General features: G+C 38.6%; 1 protein-coding gene across 4 annotated transcripts in view; it reads left to right on the top strand.

Annotated features, from left to right (window-relative positions):
• Nucleotides 1–17,243, top strand: part of NRP1 (neuropilin 1) — a 184,008-nt gene that overhangs the window by 132,708 nt on the left and 34,057 nt on the right. For all 4 annotated transcript variants that reach the window (XM_043965789.1, XM_043965792.1, XM_043965791.1 and 1 more), the window contains 2 exons: nt 2,794–2,938; nt 10,864–11,195. In XM_043965789.1, coding sequence (XP_043821724.1) covers nt 2,794–2,938; nt 10,864–11,195 — 477 coding nt within the window. The remainder of the gene's footprint in view (nt 1–2,793; nt 2,939–10,863; nt 11,196–17,243) is intronic.

Genomic DNA, 17,243 nt, shown 5'->3' with positions numbered 1-17,243 from the left:
AATTTGTTCAGAAAAGGAAGAAAACAGTTCAGAACCTCCTGATTTAATGGTATACGTTTGGCTTAGAAAATATTTTTAAATTGCAAAACAAAAGGATGTAGCCAATGAGGAAGATACACAATAAAAAGACAAAAACCAGAGAAGGTGAGCATAACCACAGCTGTGGAAATGAGCCCAGGCTTTGTCTTTACAACTTAATTCCATACATAAACTTTGTGCCATTTTTCTCAAGATCTCTTTTGAAAATTGTATTTTAACTTGTACTTGTAATCCCAGAGCTTAGTACAGTTCCTGGCTCATAAGTAAGCACTTAATAAATGCTTATTTATTTCCTTCCTTCTTTCCTTCCTTCCTTCCTTCCTATTCCCCATTAACCATCTTACTACCCCAAAATAAAATATAGAGTTGGCCTCCTGGATATATTTGACTTGGTGCTCACATGATTCTAAGTCCATTTTGGTGAGGCTGCCCAAACTAAAGGATTTCAGAGGTACAAGAGACAATAGAATAGTTGTACTGATGAAGCTCAAGTCTGAACTTACTGCATATGCCCCTCTTTGCCTCTATCATTACCTTTTTTCTTCTCTCGTCTGCCTTCCTTCTCTTCCTCATTTAGCCTCAGGTAGAGTGGGGCATAATCCATTGCCATAACCAAGTTTTAGTTGCTCCTTTTTCTGTCTATATGTTGTCCCTGTGAATGAACCAAATAGCCCAACTGTCCTGAAACCAGTTGAAGGGACAGACTGACCTTTATCATCAATCCTTTCATAGACTTGTTTCTGATACAATGGAAAGATGAGTGGATTTAGAGTCAGAAAACCTAAGTTCAAATACTGACTTGGCCACCTCTAACCTTTGTGACCTAGGACAAGTGACTTAGCCACTTTGAGGTTCAGTTTCCTTATCTCTAAAATGAAAAGATTGAATGTGATAACCTCTAACATCCATTCCAGCCCTAAATTGAAACTCCTATGATCACTTAGAACAAATTGTTTTCTCCAGTACATGTAGAGATTATGACTGATGTGCCTTTTGGATCTTTTAAGCCATAATTATCCATATCTTGTGTCACACAACAAGGCTCATTCATAGATAGCTCCTTGGTGATGGTTTGGAAGTAGCACAAAACCCCCAAAGCTCTCATGGGCTGTAATAAATTATCACATTAAGTTGTCTCCTGAGAAGGACTTGGATAAAATACTTCTTAAACTTTTGGTTGTCTTTGATTGATGCAGCAGCCCCTAAACCAATAGATTAGGGAAGGAAATGAGCCTGATGAAAACCTGAGCCTGATGCCCTTAGACCTACCTAGGAAGGAAGAGGAAGCTCATGGGAAACCACAATCTACCTGCACAGCTGTATGGGGAAGGCTGAGGGATGGTCCCTCTCCCTACACTGGGTGATGGTGCTGCTACTCAGGGACACAGCCAAAGCTGTGCAACACAAGGGAAATTGGGGCATAGGGCTAGGTACAGAGTAGGCATGATAATATAATATTGCATTCCCATGTCACAATTTCTTCAATCATTCCCCAATTCTTGGGCACCCATTTTCCTTCTAGTTCTTTGCTACTTCAAAAAATGCTGCTATAAATACCTTTGTACCAGAGTGAAAGGATATGTATTGTTTAATGACTTTTGAAAGATGCAAATGTTTTCTATAATTGAGCTAATACACAGCTCCAACAACTGTATATTAGTGTACCTGCATTCTCACTATCCCTACAATATTTTTTTCAACATATTTATCTTTTGTCATCTTTGCCATTCTATGGGGGTGAGAATAAACTTCAGAATTGTTTTAATTTGCCTTTCTCTTATTATCACTGATTTGGAGAATTTTTTCAAATATTTACTGATAGCTAGCATTTCTTCTTTTGCAAACTGCCTGCTTGTAGACTTTGAACCACTGACCTATTGGGGAATGACTTTTGTTCTTACTGTATCTGCATCAATTATCTACTTATCTTAAATACCAGAGCTTTATTGGGGATGTTTTCTACAAAAATTTTTCCGATCACCTATTTCTCTCCTCATTCCAGTTGTACTGATTTTGTTTATTCAAAAGCTCTTCAATTTTCTGTAATCAAATTTGTCTATCTCTCTTCTTATTTAGTTAAGAATTTATTATTTAGTTAAGAATTTTCCACCTAGCCATAGTTGTTCAAGATACCTCCTTCCATTCTCCTCTGATTTTTTTGTGATGTGACCTTTACTATTTAGGTTATAGATCCATTTAGAGCTTCTTGTAATATTAAGATGTTGGTCCTATGACTCCAAGTTTATCACTCTCTCCAATGCATTATGTTACCAGTTTGTCATAGTACAATAAATGAGGCTAACTGCTCCATTAAATTCTAAGCATCATGATGCCTTTACCTATGACTAGTGGATAGAAGGGAAGCTTGTCTTCTTTATATCTCTGGAAAAATGAAATTGTATGAATTCCCATAGAGAATTCCTGTAGCAATCTGCAGGGACTTCGAGTAAAGTTAATAGTTTTGCTATTTAGAAATAATATTATATATCCCTTTCCAAAAGTTATTTTTGTAACAATGCTTTTCTTTCTCTAGTCTCTGCTTTCTCCAGATCCGTAGAAAGGCAAATAGATGATTAGCATAATATACTATGTTAGACATGGGTAATTTCTGAGCTTTTGGAGAAAAGACATGGCAAGTTATTGAAGTTCCCTTACCCTTTATTGAAAAAATACTGGGATTATAAATGATTTTCTGAAAGAATTCTTTAAAAAAAAAATAACATATTTAAAGAGCCCTTTTCTTTCTTTCCATAGATCTTCCAGGGGAACACCAACCCCACAGATGTTGTATATGGAGTTTTCCCCAAGCCCTTTATAACACGTTTTGTGCGCATCAAGCCAGTAACTTGGGAAACTGGTATATCAATGAGATTTGAGGTTTATGGCTGCAAAATAACAGGTAAACTTACATATTAGCAATGTTGTTTTCCATTTTAGGAAATTTACATTTGGGAGTGAAAATAGATCTATGCTTGTTTTATATTTGTGTCATATACAGTTGTTAGATGTTAATTTATAGCTATATCTTCTATTTATTTAAATTGTTTCTTCTGAAGAGCATATTATCCACTGAGTTAGGTGATGAGGATAGAAAGAAAGAAAAAATCACTTATAACAATGAAGCAATTTTCTATTGAGGAAAAATACAACACACACACATACAAAAATGCCACACCATTTGAGGAAGAGATGTCATTAGCAACTGGAAGGACAAGGAAAAACTTGAAGGAGGAGGTGACACCTAACTTAAGCTTTAAAAGAAGCCAGAGATTGAGAGGTAGATGGGAGATGGCTAGTACATTCCAGGCAGGGGCCATAGCCCATAGAGTAGCATGGAGGTGAGAGATGAGATGTAATGTATCAAAGACCAGAGACCAACAGACCAGAGTACTGTGACATATGTTTAGAAGGGTAGATGAGAGCCAGATTGTGTAGGACTTTGACAGGTGAAAGAAGTTGTATTTGATGCTGGGGGCAACAGGAAGCCCATGGAGATTTTTGAGAAGGAAAGTGATATGATCAGACATGTGTTTTAGTCAAGTTAATTTTACAACTGTATAACTGATGGATTGGAGAAGGAAGAGATTAGAATCAAGGAAACCAATGAAAAACAATATTACAACATTCCAAGCGAGAGGTGATGAAGGACTGGAGTGGTTAGTAAAAGCTATGTTAGTGGAGAAAATGAAAAGGATGTGGGACAAAACTTAGCAACTTACTGGTTATAAACTGGGAAGGGGAATGGTAAAAGGGTAGAGGGATTAAAGAATCAAATTTGACTCTGAAATAGCTAGGATTTATATAGTGCTTTAAGGTTTGCAAGGTGCTTTATAAATACTGTCTCATCTGATCTTCACAACAACCCTAGAAGGTAGATGCTATTTTCCCCCATTTTACAGATGAAGAAACTGAGACAGAGATTAAACAACTTGTCCAAAGTCACACAGCCAGTAAGTGTCTGAGCACAGATTTGATCTCGGGTCTTCCTGACTCCAAGTCAAGGATATTTGATAATTAAAATCTGAGTGATTATTAGGATAATAGTACCACAAAGAGGAATAAAGAGGGTTGGATGATTGGGTTCAGACTGGAAGATAAGTTCTGGACACATTGAGTTTGAGGGCTACATAAAGATGTCCAGTAAGCAGCTAATAATAAGTTCAGGAGAAAGGTTAGGGTGGTATATAAACACACATACACGCACAGAAATTTGAGGATCATTTGTATAAAGACATCATTGAACTTATAGGAATTGCAGAGGTTATCAATAGTCCAGAGAGAACAAAAGAAAGTCCAAGGCAGAGAGAACTTCCTTGATTAGGAGATAGAAGATCATCAGTGATCCAGCAAAAGAGAATGAGGAAGGGGCAGCTAGGTGGTGCAGTGGATAGAGCACCAGCCCTGGATTCAGGAGGACCTGAGTTCAAATTCAGCATCAGACGCTTAACTTACTAGCTGTGTGACTCTTGGCAAGTCACTTAACCCCAATTGCCTCACCAAAGAGAGAGAAAGAGAAAGAGAGAGAGAGAGAGAGAGAGAGAGAGAGAGAGAGAGAGAGAGAGAGAGAATGAGGAAGAGAGGCTTAAAGGGTAGGAAGAGAAACAGAGTGGTGTCACAGAAACCAAGGGAAAGGGTTGTTTTAAACAGTGTCACAAACTGTAGAAAGGTTAAGTTTCCAGAGGACTAAGGAAAAAAAAAAAGACATTGTACTTAATAGTTAAGGTATCATTGGTAACCTTGGAGGAGAGACCAGTGTATCATCCTCATCTCCCACCTCATATCCATCAGATTAACAAAAGTAACCTAAATAAGAAAATGACAGTGTCCAGAAGCCATATAGCAAGTGGTTGAGAAATGAGTGGGAGATGGGGCAATGGAGGACGTGAGTCTAGGTAACTGATTCTTCCTAGAGACATGAGCAATAGAGTGTGAAGGAAGAGCTTCATAGCCTCTTCTCAAGAGAGCGAGCAATGAGGCATACCCAGAAAACATCCCTCACATGAAGTAAATTCATGCTTTCCATCCTCTGGACCATGGGAAGCTTCCCTGCTTCCCATCCCCAACCAAGACTTTTGGTGCCTTGAGATTCAAATTCTTTGAAGGATTTGCTTAGGATCTTTGATCTCAAGTAAGTGCAGGCCCTCTACAAAATACCAGAACAGGAGGGGACCTTAAATATCAACTACTCTAATATATTCATTTTTAAGGGCAGAAGATTTGAAAAGTTTGAAAAACTTTTATCATTTTATTTTATTTCATCATATTATTTTATGCATATTTTCAGGGCATTAGTTTCTCATTGCCATAAATTCCATCCCTGTAATTTTGACATATATATACTTTTTAAAAACCACCATTTTGAAAGAGAAAAATATTAATCTTGTTCGATTTAGTAGAATAAATGAGAATAAAATAATCAGCTAAACTATTTTCCATTAAATAAATAATTATGATAAAACCTAACTGAGAAGGAAATTATACTTACAGTATGGTCACTTGAAAATGATGCTTTTGGGGGCAGCTAGGTGGCACAGTAGATAGAGCACCGGCCCTGGGTTCAGGAGGACCTGAGTTCAAATCTGGCCTCAGACACTTGACATTTACTAGTTGTGTGACCCTGGTCAAGTCACTTAACCCTCATTGCCCTGCAACAAAAAAAGAAAGAAAGAAAGAAAATCGTACTTTTTTCCTTACCACACTAATTATGTCTCTCCTTGAAGCAGCCCTATTTTGTATTTAAGGGCTCTGAAAGCAAAAAGAGAGAGGGAAAGAAGGAGGAAGGGAGTGAGGGAGGAAGGGAAAGAAGGAAGAAAAGAAGAAGGAAGGAGGAAGGAAAAGAAGGGTAGGGAGGAAGGGAGGAAGGAGGAGGAGGAGGAGGAAAGGGGAGGGGAGTCTGACACAGAAGAAACAGCATTGGGCTAGATGCAGATTCCTGTTTTCTAGTAAATACCTTACAATTTTATATGGGGGACCATAGTCTACTTACTCTACCTTTCTGAGTGTCAGTTTCTTCCATTGACAAATAACCTCTAACATTGGAACAATTCATTTCACTCTATGTAGATGTAGTTTATAAAATATTATTGTAAGCAGGATCACCTGTTCCAGTTAATTACTGGTGGGGGTGGGGGGTCCTCCAAATGACAACATCTGGTCCCCATTACCAGCTAACCATTGCCATTGTAAAGTCTGGTTTTAAGTCAAGCAGGTGCAACCACAGTGGCCAAAAATGTAACTTCTATTTTTAACGCTGATGTTTCACATACACCTGGCAAATAGTTTTATAAATGCTTGTCAATTTATTATTTGTTTATGTATTTATTTATTTATAGCAAATATAGGAGCCTGGGGAATGACACTGAAAGGAAATAACAGTCATATAGGGGCATACACAGATCTAACTTTATCAGATATTGTATTTACCAAAAGTTTAAACAATTTTTTACTAAAATTCCTATTAGTCAAAAGTCTCAAACATCTATATGTTTGTTAACTGATGCTTTCCCTCAGACACTATAATATCTTGAAGGACCTTTAGAATCACAAAAGAAAGATTAAATTATTTTGTCAAGTTGGACATGTTGCGATCTCTATTTACCAAGATATTTGATTAACAAGAACATATTCCCTAACAATGCTGGGGAGGGAGGAGGGAAAGAGTGAGAGCACAAGTGAGAGTGAGAGAGAGAAAGAGAGAAAGAAAGAGAGAGAGAGAGAGAGAGAGAGCGCCAGTGTCTGACTCTAAAAGACCAGGGTTCAAATTCTGCCTCTAATTCATAGTTGTTAACCCTCAGCAAGTCAATTAATCTCTGTTCACCCCAGCAATCCTCTAAGACCATAGATTGCTTAACAGTTCCAGATCTTCATTGGTAGAGGGCATTTTGTCATGGGGAATTTCCTATATCAATGAAATCACAGGTCTGAACCAAAAAAAAAAAAAAAAAAGGAAAGTTTACTGTTTTGAATTGAAAAGAATTTTAGACATCATAGGTGACAATCTCTCTGAGTCTGAGCTTCCACATTCATAAAAATCAAGGATGTCCAGTGTACCTTCCAACTCTTAACACAAACTCCTGCAATCTCTCTCATCTTCAGTTTCTTCATCTATTAGATGAAGGAATGATGTCTACACCACCTATCTCATAGAGTTGGGGGTGGGGACAGAGCCCTGTGATGAGTTCTGATGATAATCCCAGTGATCATTTGTATATTTTACAAGGTGATTTTGACATGGGAGCCATTCCTTTGTGTGATGATTCTTTGAATTATCAAAGTGTGTGTTCATCTAGGGCCCCATCTTGAATTATAAATGTAAATTTGCTCCTACCCACAGAATAAAAATGGGCCAAATAGTTTTTGTTAAAGGGATATCTTCAGGGGGCTCTTAGTCTTTATTGGAAGGAGACACACAAACAAAATAGATAACAGCTTGGCCGTAGGCTATGGATCTGTGGTCTAAATAGAGGCTCTGCACCATTAGCTACATGGACATGTAAATTCCATTAGTAAAAGGGCATGAGTCTTGTTGAAGCTCTGCTCTCCTTATAACATTCAAGTTAATTACATTTTTTTCCTCCAAGTGGCTACATCTGATCCCCATTACCGGTTAAACGTTGCCATAGTAGAAGGCTGATTTTAAGTCAAGCAGGTGTGACCACATTGGCCAAAAATGTAACTTCTATTTTTAACACTACTGCTTCATGTTGTCTCGGTGATGAATGCCTGTCGATTAATTATTTATTTATTCTTTCACTTACTTACATATGCATGTTTTTATTTAAATCTTCATCAGGTTTAGTCTTGGGGTTCCCAATCCTAGCCTGAAGGAGCAAATATTGATTACTCAATTATAAAGAAAATTCAATCTTAAAATAAGGTTTCAACTGAGGAAATGACAGATGTCTTTGGTTGTACTTGAATTGAATTGTAACTAATTCTGATAATATCTAAGAATTCTTGGCTGTCTCTGGTAACATGAGACTAGTCAAGATACATGTCGAATGCATGCGATCCACTTAGAAACAAAGATCAGCATTTCTATTTTATTGAGATTTTCTAAGGAATTTAAGAAATTGATATGAAAAGAACTGTGATTCTATTAAAAAATCATAACACACATCTGCACAGTGCTTTAAGCTTTATCAACCCTTTTAATCTCAACAATCCTACCAGGTACGCAGGGTTAAGTGCAGTTATCCCCATTTTATAGATGCAGGAGGTCATTTGTTAGCTTTCCCAGGTAGATACTTGACCAGAAATGACTGAACAACAACAAACTAGTTAGAATCAACTATCCAGACACCCATCTCTTCCCCCCACCCAAAATTCATTTGTTCCATGGATCACTTGGGCAATGCATTCTCATTTTATCAGAATTGATTCAAGTAGCATTGAAGTGCCTACCTGCCAGAACTGAGACTTTGTATTAAGATACAAAGACAAAAGCAAAACAATCCTTCCCCCTAAGAAGCTTAAATGCCATTAGAGGGATAATGCAGGTAATATATAGATAATACATAGCTAAGCAAATACCAAATAGAGAAAGGAGAGAGTGAGTTAATCAAGAAGGTTTACAATGCCACAGCAGTAGAGTATTAATGGAAGATAAGAATTTGGGAAGGAAATACTAGAAGTAAATACATTTCAGCCATGGGAGATGGCCCTGGTGAATACAGAGGGATAGGAGGTAGCTTGTTGGGTTTGAGTTAGGACAACTCTGCCTCCCTTAAATCCAATTCACTTGCAAGTCAAGGCATCAGCCCCCTGATGTCATTGGTCCTCTTTGAGAACAAAGGACCACCACCACCACCACCAACAGCATGTAGTAGGTTATTTTGGATGGACAGTAAATTACGGTGGATAGAGTGATCAACCTGGAGTCAGGAAGACCTGAGTTCCCATCTAATCGCAGACAAAGAAGAGCAAGTCACTTAATTTCTATCTGCCTCAGATTCCTCAACTGTCAAAGGGGAGTAATAATAGCACCTACTTCCCAGGGTTGTTGTGAAGATAAAATGAGATCATATTTGTAAAGTGCTTAGCACAGTGTCTGACCCCTTGTAGACACAATAGCGATGTTAACTATTATTATTAGATACATTTTTTAGAAAGTGGAAAAGAAGGAATGGTTTATTGTAAGTTGAGGAGTCTCTTTTCAATAATAGAGGGAGGAGGCACAGAAGGTTTTGGAACAGAGAAATAACAAGCACATTAGGCAGATTATTTTGGCATCTGTGTGGAGGATAGATTAGAAAGGGGAGAAACTGGTAGCCAGGAAACCAATTAGGAAAGTATTACAATAGTCTAAGAGTTAGGGGATGGGGATCTGAACTAGGGGAGTGACTATGTGAGTAGATAGATCATATCAGTTTGGAAGAAACAACAATGGAATGACGTATTCGTTTTCTTTTGGGTCTAGTCCTTTGAGCTCTTGGAAATGAGAGTACTCTTAGGATGGAAATTTCCGCCATTGGTTCAGATCAGCAATTCATGTCTAACCTATGACCGACCTCCTTGCTGTTGCTCACACAAGTCATTCCATCTCTGCCTCCTGGCTTCCCTGGCTTCTTTCAATGCCCAGCCAAAATCCCATCTTCTATGAGATACCTTTCCTGATCCACCTGAACACTACTGCCTTTTCTTGGTTGATTATCTCCAAGTTATCTTGTCTATATCTTGTTTGTACTAAGTGGTTTCCATGTCATCTCCCCCATTAGACTATGAGGTACTTGAGAGTAAGGACTGTTTCTTTGTGACCCCATTTGGAGTTTTCTTGGCAGGGGTACTAGAGTGGTTTGCTATTTCCTTCCCCAGCTCATTTTACAGATGAGGAAACTGAGTCAAACAAGGTTAAGTGACTTGCCCAGGGTCACACAGCTAGTAAGTATCTGAGGACAGATTTGAACTCACAAAGAGAAGTCTTCCTGATTTTGGTCCTGGTGCACTATGTACTGTGGCATCTCCTAGATGCCCCTGCCTGACATGTAGGAGGTACCTAATAAATACTTTTTGATTAATTGATAGCCTATGAGAATTGCCTGGAGCACTGAGAGATTGTGAATTATTCATTATCACTCAGTTTATGTCAGTGGCAAAATTTGAACCCAAGGTCTTCTTGATTCCAAGGCCAACTATCTCTCCCTTATACCATGCCATGTCTCTTTTAAACACCATAACTAAAGTACTGATGGGGACCAAAAACATAGATAAACACTGATCACCCCCACAGATGCTTAGGAATCCCCTAACTATGTTTTGAGAACCAATATTTGAGAGAAAATCCCAAGCTAATGGACAAACTGGGCATGAACTGTCCTTTTGTGCCTTAGAACTTTGTGTGTAAATAAGAAAGAATGAAAGGGGAGAGGAAGAGTGGAGTTAATTCTTTGGAAGATTTGTTAGTTTTTGGTTCGAGGCAAAACATTCTACAGTTATCCCTTCCACATTGCGACTTTCCCCATCGTGTTTTGATATATTGAGGGTCAGCATAAGAAATTAAATGGAAATTTGGAGGGAGTTTTGCAGAAGGTGCAGACAAAGACCAGCAGACAACACAGAAAAAGTTCAGAAACTCAGAAATGCATAAAATATATGTATAATACAGTAAACACACCATAAAAGAAAAAAGTCAGACTTCTCTGGTGTGAAGGAAAGGCCAAAAAAATTTGCCCTGATTTTTCAGATTGCAGAGATGCCACACCCCTAACCCCGGCAATATAGAAAGGATAATTGCAGAGGTTTCTGTTAATGCCCTAGGTTTCTTCAGACAGTGGGGTTACACAGAAATTATTTGACATTGCCTAATTATTCCCTTTTACTCTCCAGATTATCCTTGTTCCGGAATGTTGGGGATGGTGTCTGGACTCATCTCAGACTCACAAATCACCGCCTCAAATCAAGGAGACAGAAACTGGATGCCTGAAAACATTCGCCTTGTCACCAGCCGCTCAGGTTGGGCGCTCCCGTCCACCCCTCACTCCTATACAAACGAGTGGCTCCAGATAGACCTGGGTGAAGAGAAAATTGTGAAGGGCATCATCATACAGGGAGGGAAGCACCGAGATAACAAGGTGTTCATGAAAAAATTCAAGATCGGATACAGTAATAATGGCTCCGATTGGAAAATGATTATGGATGAAAGCAAACGGAAGACTAAGGTGAGGAGGTTGGCATAATGCTCCATTCAGTCAACAAGCACTTACTAGCTACCTGCTATATGTCAGGTACTATGCTAGTATCTAGGGTTATAAAGAAAAGCAAAATGGTCCCTGAACCAAGGAGTTTCTATCCTGATGGGTGAGGCAACATGTGCATCTATCAGTGGAAGCAAAATATATATGAAACAGATAGCAATTAACTTTATGGAGGGTAGCACTAACAGCTTGGGGAGACCTCCCAAAGAAGGTTGGGTTTGATCTGATTATAGATTGAAGCTGATTAAATATATTGAAGGAAATCACAGATTAAGAGGTGGAGATGGGGAGGGAGAGCATTCCAACCAAGGGCATCAGCCAAAGCTAAGGCTTTCCCAATTAAAAGTGGAACAGTAGAGCCTTTGGATTGTTTGAAGCCCTGTCTCTCCATCCTTTCTGAAATGAGGAACTACTTCGGAAGACAGGATGCAGAGTAGGGGAGTAGGAGTATTAATAAAGAAGTACCAGGGCAGCTAGGTGGCGCAGTGGATAAAGCACTGGCCTTGGATTCAGGAGTAACTGAGTTCAAATCTGCATCAGACACTTACTAGCTGCATGACCCTGGTCAAGTCACTTAACCCTCATTGCCCTGAAAAAAATTAAAAAAATAATTAAAATTTAAAAAAATAATAATGAAGTACCAGATGTTGGGATGGTGGGGCTAGGGTTGTTGGGGGTTGTTGCCCAGTCATTTCAGGCTCTTCATGACCTTGTTTGGGGTTTTCTTGGCAATGATACTGGAGTGGTTTGTCATTTCCTTCTCCAGCTCCTATTGCAGATGAGGACAGACTGAGGCAGACAAGGTTAAGTGACTTGCTCAAGGTCACACAGCTAGCAAAGGTCTGAGTCCTGATTTGAATTCCAGTCTTCCTGACCCTAGGCCCGGTACTCTTTGTACCATATATAGTACCTATGGGGTATCCCAAAAGTCTTAGTGCAGCTTTAAGCTCTAATTAGCATATAATTTGCAAAGTGTCCTATTCACAAGGACTCTATCAGGTAAGTAGTACAAGTATTAGTATCTCATTTTACAGATGAAGAAATTGAGACTGAATAGAAGTTAAGTGACATGCCTGTGGTCACACAGCCCACAAATGATATCTATATATTTGGGAATCAAATCTCAGTCCCTTGATTCAATACATAGTACTGTCTCTCCATAACAATAATAGGAAGGATTATAGTCAGGTGAGTGCTGGAGCCAGCTCTAAACAGCTTCTGAAAACTATTTGTTAAATTTTTCCATTTGAACATTTGTACTTTAGAAATTGGCAAATGCTCCAAATCAGGGCTTGATTTATTGTTTTGTATATTGGCTAAATTTAAAAAGGTGATGTAGAAAATGTGAAATGTTGCCCATTAAATTCAAAATCATGTCATGAGTACAATTTTTTTCACAATTGGGTTGTTAAACATTTACCAGCACACCCATGTTTGTAGTACATGTAATCCAGAATTCATTTCATTCTGTTCTGTGATTTTAAAAATAAATGGGCTTCTACAATTAAGTCGGTTTCAGCTGGTATTCAAATTGGTTTATATTTCCCAAACCAAAAGTTCTTAAAACCTTGGGGGGGGAGGGGTGTTAGCTATAAACTTGTGGGGTTGTTTTAGTAGTTTATTACTGTATTTTAATATGATCAGTTTCCTTTGTAATCCTATGTAACCCATTTTAAGTATTTTTTAAACATTCTTCTGAATAGAACATAGGTTTCATCACACCACCAAAAGGGTCCATGACACAAAAAGAGTGAAGCACTTGTCTTAACTTATTAACAAATGAGGAGAGTGTTAAAGGGCAGGGGGCTCAGTTTGGGATAAGAATCATAGGGTTAAAAGCACAAGGGACTTTACAGATTATTAGAATTAACCCTTTCATTTTATGCATGAGAAAACAGAGACCCAGAACATTGAAGTTACTCACCCAGGGACACACAAATTACTAGGGATGGAGATAAGACTAGAACTCAGATCTTCTGACTCCGAGTGGTGTCATGGATCCTTCCAACAGTTTGAAGCTGATGGGCCCCTTCTCAGAATAAGGTTTTTAAAAAATTGAAGGCATAGCAGGCAAAGAGTACTCTTTCCACCACACCACTGCTACTCCATCCTTCCAGAAAGATATATTTTTCCAGAGCCAATCCACAAAACAGATAATCCTCATTCAGATAATCAAGAATTGCATTTATAAGGTCAACTGAATGATTATATGCAATGGTATTCTTTCGATGTAGTGACCTCCTTAAATCAGCACAAGAGTCAGCAAGCTACATCTTGTCCCTTGAAATAGAGGTCCTCAATCCCACCCCCACCCCAATAACCCTCTCCCGCCTGAATATGTATCCTGAGCTTTGCCTGTGACCTATTTTCTAGAGAAAGAAAGCTCATGGATCATTGTAGGGAACATTATCATCACACCAACTCTGAATGAGTGTGGGAATATGGTTTGATAAAGTGACGCAGGCCAAAGTTGCTGGAGGCAGGAAACATAAACTCTGCAATGCTTCCAACTCCCACTCATTCCAGATGTGTTGACTCTGTGGAGACAAGCCACGTCTCCCATGTGGGACTAGTTAATACATCAGGCAATCTAGGCAGGGCTTATACTTTCTAAAACTCTCTTACCCCCATCTCAAACTGATCTTTAATTTGTGAAATGTCTTTGTTATTGTGTCTCTCTCTGTCTCTCCTCTCTTCTCTCTTTCTCCTCTCCTCCCTCCCTCCCTCTCTCTCCCTCCCTTCCTCTCTTTCTCTCTCTCTCTCCCTCCCTCCCTCCCTCCTGTCTTTCTGTCTGTCTGTCTCCTGCTTTCTCTCCTCTCTTCTCCTTCTTCCTCTCCCTCCCCCTTTACCTTTGTCTATCCTCCTTTTCCCTATGTTTCTCCCTCTCTGACTCTCTTCCCCCTTCTTTTCCCTTCTCCTTCCCCTTCCTCCTTTCATTTCTTGAGCTTTCTCTTCTCTCCCCCTTTCCATTTCCTCTCCTCTCTCTCCCTCCTTAATTCTCTCTTGTTTTCATGCCTATCCTTTCCCCAAAAATATGGCAAAGCAGATAAAATTCTGGACTTAGAGCGATCAAGTCCTCTGTTCAGTTCCCACCTGGGACACTTGCTAGAGGTGCGGCCTTAGGTAAGTCAGACGACTAGTTTTAGATATCAGTTCTGCTATTACCAATGACGTGACCTTGTGCAAGTCACTTGAGTTCTTCATCTAAGAAGGAAGTCAGATTAGATGACCTCTGAAGGCCTCACAACTCTAAACCTATGGCCTCAAGAGGTTCATTTAACCTCTCAGAGTCTCATTTCCCTAAAATAAGGACAATAATACCCATAGCACTTAAGGTTTTTTGTTGTTGTTTTGCTTTGTTTGTTTTGTTTTTGTTTTTAAATCACGTTTATAATGTTGGATTATATAGCCAAGTAAAGAATTTTTATGAGACTAGAGAAAGAAGTACTTAGAAAACTTCAAAGCACTTATAAATGTGTTATTAGCTCTTATTTTTCATTTTTCACCAAAAAAATAAATAAAAAATAAATAAACATCAGGAACTAGCTTAAAACCAATCATTATTCATGGCCCTGTGAGTTGTGACTTCATTGCAAAGTGTGAATATGGTGTAAATCAACAGCTTCACATAGCTGCTCTCTGAATATAGTGTGTGTTGTTTTGACACGTTCTTCAACACCACAGTTCTAGAAGAGAGAGAGAAAAAAACAAACCACCATATGCTTTTTATACGATGCATCATATGCTTCTTGGGCCTTTGTTATCCCATCCAGGCATTTGTAATCAACTCTGAAGCTATCAGCGTACACCACAAATTGAGAGGCAGGATTCATCAGGAAGACTACTCACAGTTTTCATCTTTAACAACAACAACAAAAAAATCATGTTAAGATCTGTTGTTTTTTCTTAAACATGAGTTCAACCAACATCATTATCTTCCTATAACAGCCTGAAATATAAAAACATCTAAGTTGTTTATATATCGCCTATCACAGTAATGCTTACAATGTCCCCCAACCAAAAGAAACTTCTAGCAGGGAAAAGAAATCCAGTAAATTACCTGTTTAGGAGCCTCTCGTTTCAATTTTTATAAGGACAATGAAATGCCCTCAGTTAGTTATATGTAAATGTGGGAGAATTGTTTGGAATACCACTCCTAGAATTTCTGTCCAAGAGTTGGGAGGAAAAGAGGGCTTGAGTCCCTTTCCCAGGGATTTAAAGCCCACCTGGCACAATTGTTTAACGAGGAAATCCCGGCCTTAGAATAACTAAGCTTTCTTAACAGACAGAAGAGGGACTCTCCTTCAAATAAAAGATCAATTTCTTTGCTCAAAGGGCACACTCAAAATCCATTCCTAGATAAACTATGTCACCAAGGACAGATTTGTCCTGATTCCATATGCCTCTTCTATTCTACTCTTCATCTGCATCCAACACCAATATCTTACGACTTCAGTTTTCATTGTTTCATATTTCTATTAAGACCATTATGTAGAGAAGAGTCTGTCTGGAATTCTGTAGATATGAATGTCTCACATGCTTTGTTCCCAGGATCTCTGGAGCTATGTTAATATACACAAAGCATTTCTATGTAATAGTGTAATCTTTGTGATAATTAGTGCCTTACTGACAACAAATCAATTAGACCCTAATAACAGTGAGAGTTAAAAACCCATTACCTATGAATTTTTCAGCTCTGTCTGAGGAATACAGGTCCATTAATACCATGTCCACCATTTTGAAATGATAGGAAACTTAGAGGATGCCCAGAATATTGTTAGATTTCTGCTATCTCCTCTTTGCCATTAATGCCTTTCTGAATATGTAGCCTACCTCCTCATATAGCTAGGAAGACAGATTTATTAAATGCTATAGGCCCACTGTGATAAGAGCTGGTGATGCAAATACAAGTAAGCAAAACGGCACTTACCCTTGGGAAGCTTCCATTCTAATGGGGAGGAAACAACACATAAGAAAGAGCTGGAGGGAGGGAAGATGGGCAAATCATGCGTACATGGCAGCATGGTTTACAGATGGCTAAGAAGTAGAGGAGGCCTGATTATGGAAAGATCAGATGAAAGTTTACCTATTAGAAACTAGGGTACTTCCAAGGGCAATATTTCTGGGGGGGGGGGAGAGGTAAATTTGATGGCCAGAGTGGAGACAGTATGTTATGAAGGTGGTTATTTGTTATTGGAACTGACAACTACCTCTTTCTATGACTTGTTTGGTAAAATTCCCCTTTACACTCATACCATGTCCCACATCAGATGGCCGGTAGCTTTATTTTGTTTATAATTTCTTAGGGAGATTATTAGGTCTTAGCATGATATTGGTGGGACCCTAGGTCATCGTGGTAGTGGAGTGGTGATTTAAGGACCAAGTCAAAAGCCATCCTTTAAAAATGTGCAATTATACATGATGACTCTTAGACTGTAAATCACTGCATTCTGATCCATGGGTTTTGGTACCTTCAAATCAGATAGAAACGTAGGAATTTTATATGTGATGATGTGATCTTATGAGTCAGTTAACATCTTTGGTCCTTATTTCCCAGATTGGTTTAAAATAAAAGAAGCAAAAAGCAAAAACAAATAAAAAATAAAGAGGTCCCTTCTAAAAGTCCCTTCTAGCTTAAAAACATTTTATTCTAATTTTCCCTTGCTGTCCAGTGAAGATGACATGAAGAAGGCGCTGACTCAGGAATACAGAGGATGTCTGTGTCCCAATCCATTATTTGTCAAGGAAAATATATCCAGTTGTCAGGAATCCACTTCAAAGCAAATTCAGATTCATGTAGTGATTTAGCCTTTCTTCATAACATGAATTTGAAAATGTTGCCAGTTGGGTCACTTGCTACTTTCCTTGAGATGAGGAAATCTTTTATCTTCAAATGGCTGAAGTGGGTAGGCATTTCCTAAATAAATACCCATTTCAATGGGTAGGCAGTTCTTGAATAAATAGCAATTTTGTTAGATAAAATTGACCAGTTCCAACTCCTGCAATGTAATT

Source organism: Dromiciops gliroides, chromosome 5 (assembly GCF_019393635.1).
Source record: "Dromiciops gliroides isolate mDroGli1 chromosome 5, mDroGli1.pri, whole genome shotgun sequence".
NCBI classification, from domain to species: Eukaryota; Metazoa; Chordata; class Mammalia; order Microbiotheria; family Microbiotheriidae; genus Dromiciops; species Dromiciops gliroides.
The sequence above is the reverse complement of the archived record's forward strand: the minus strand, read 5'-3'. Positions and strand labels throughout refer to the sequence as shown.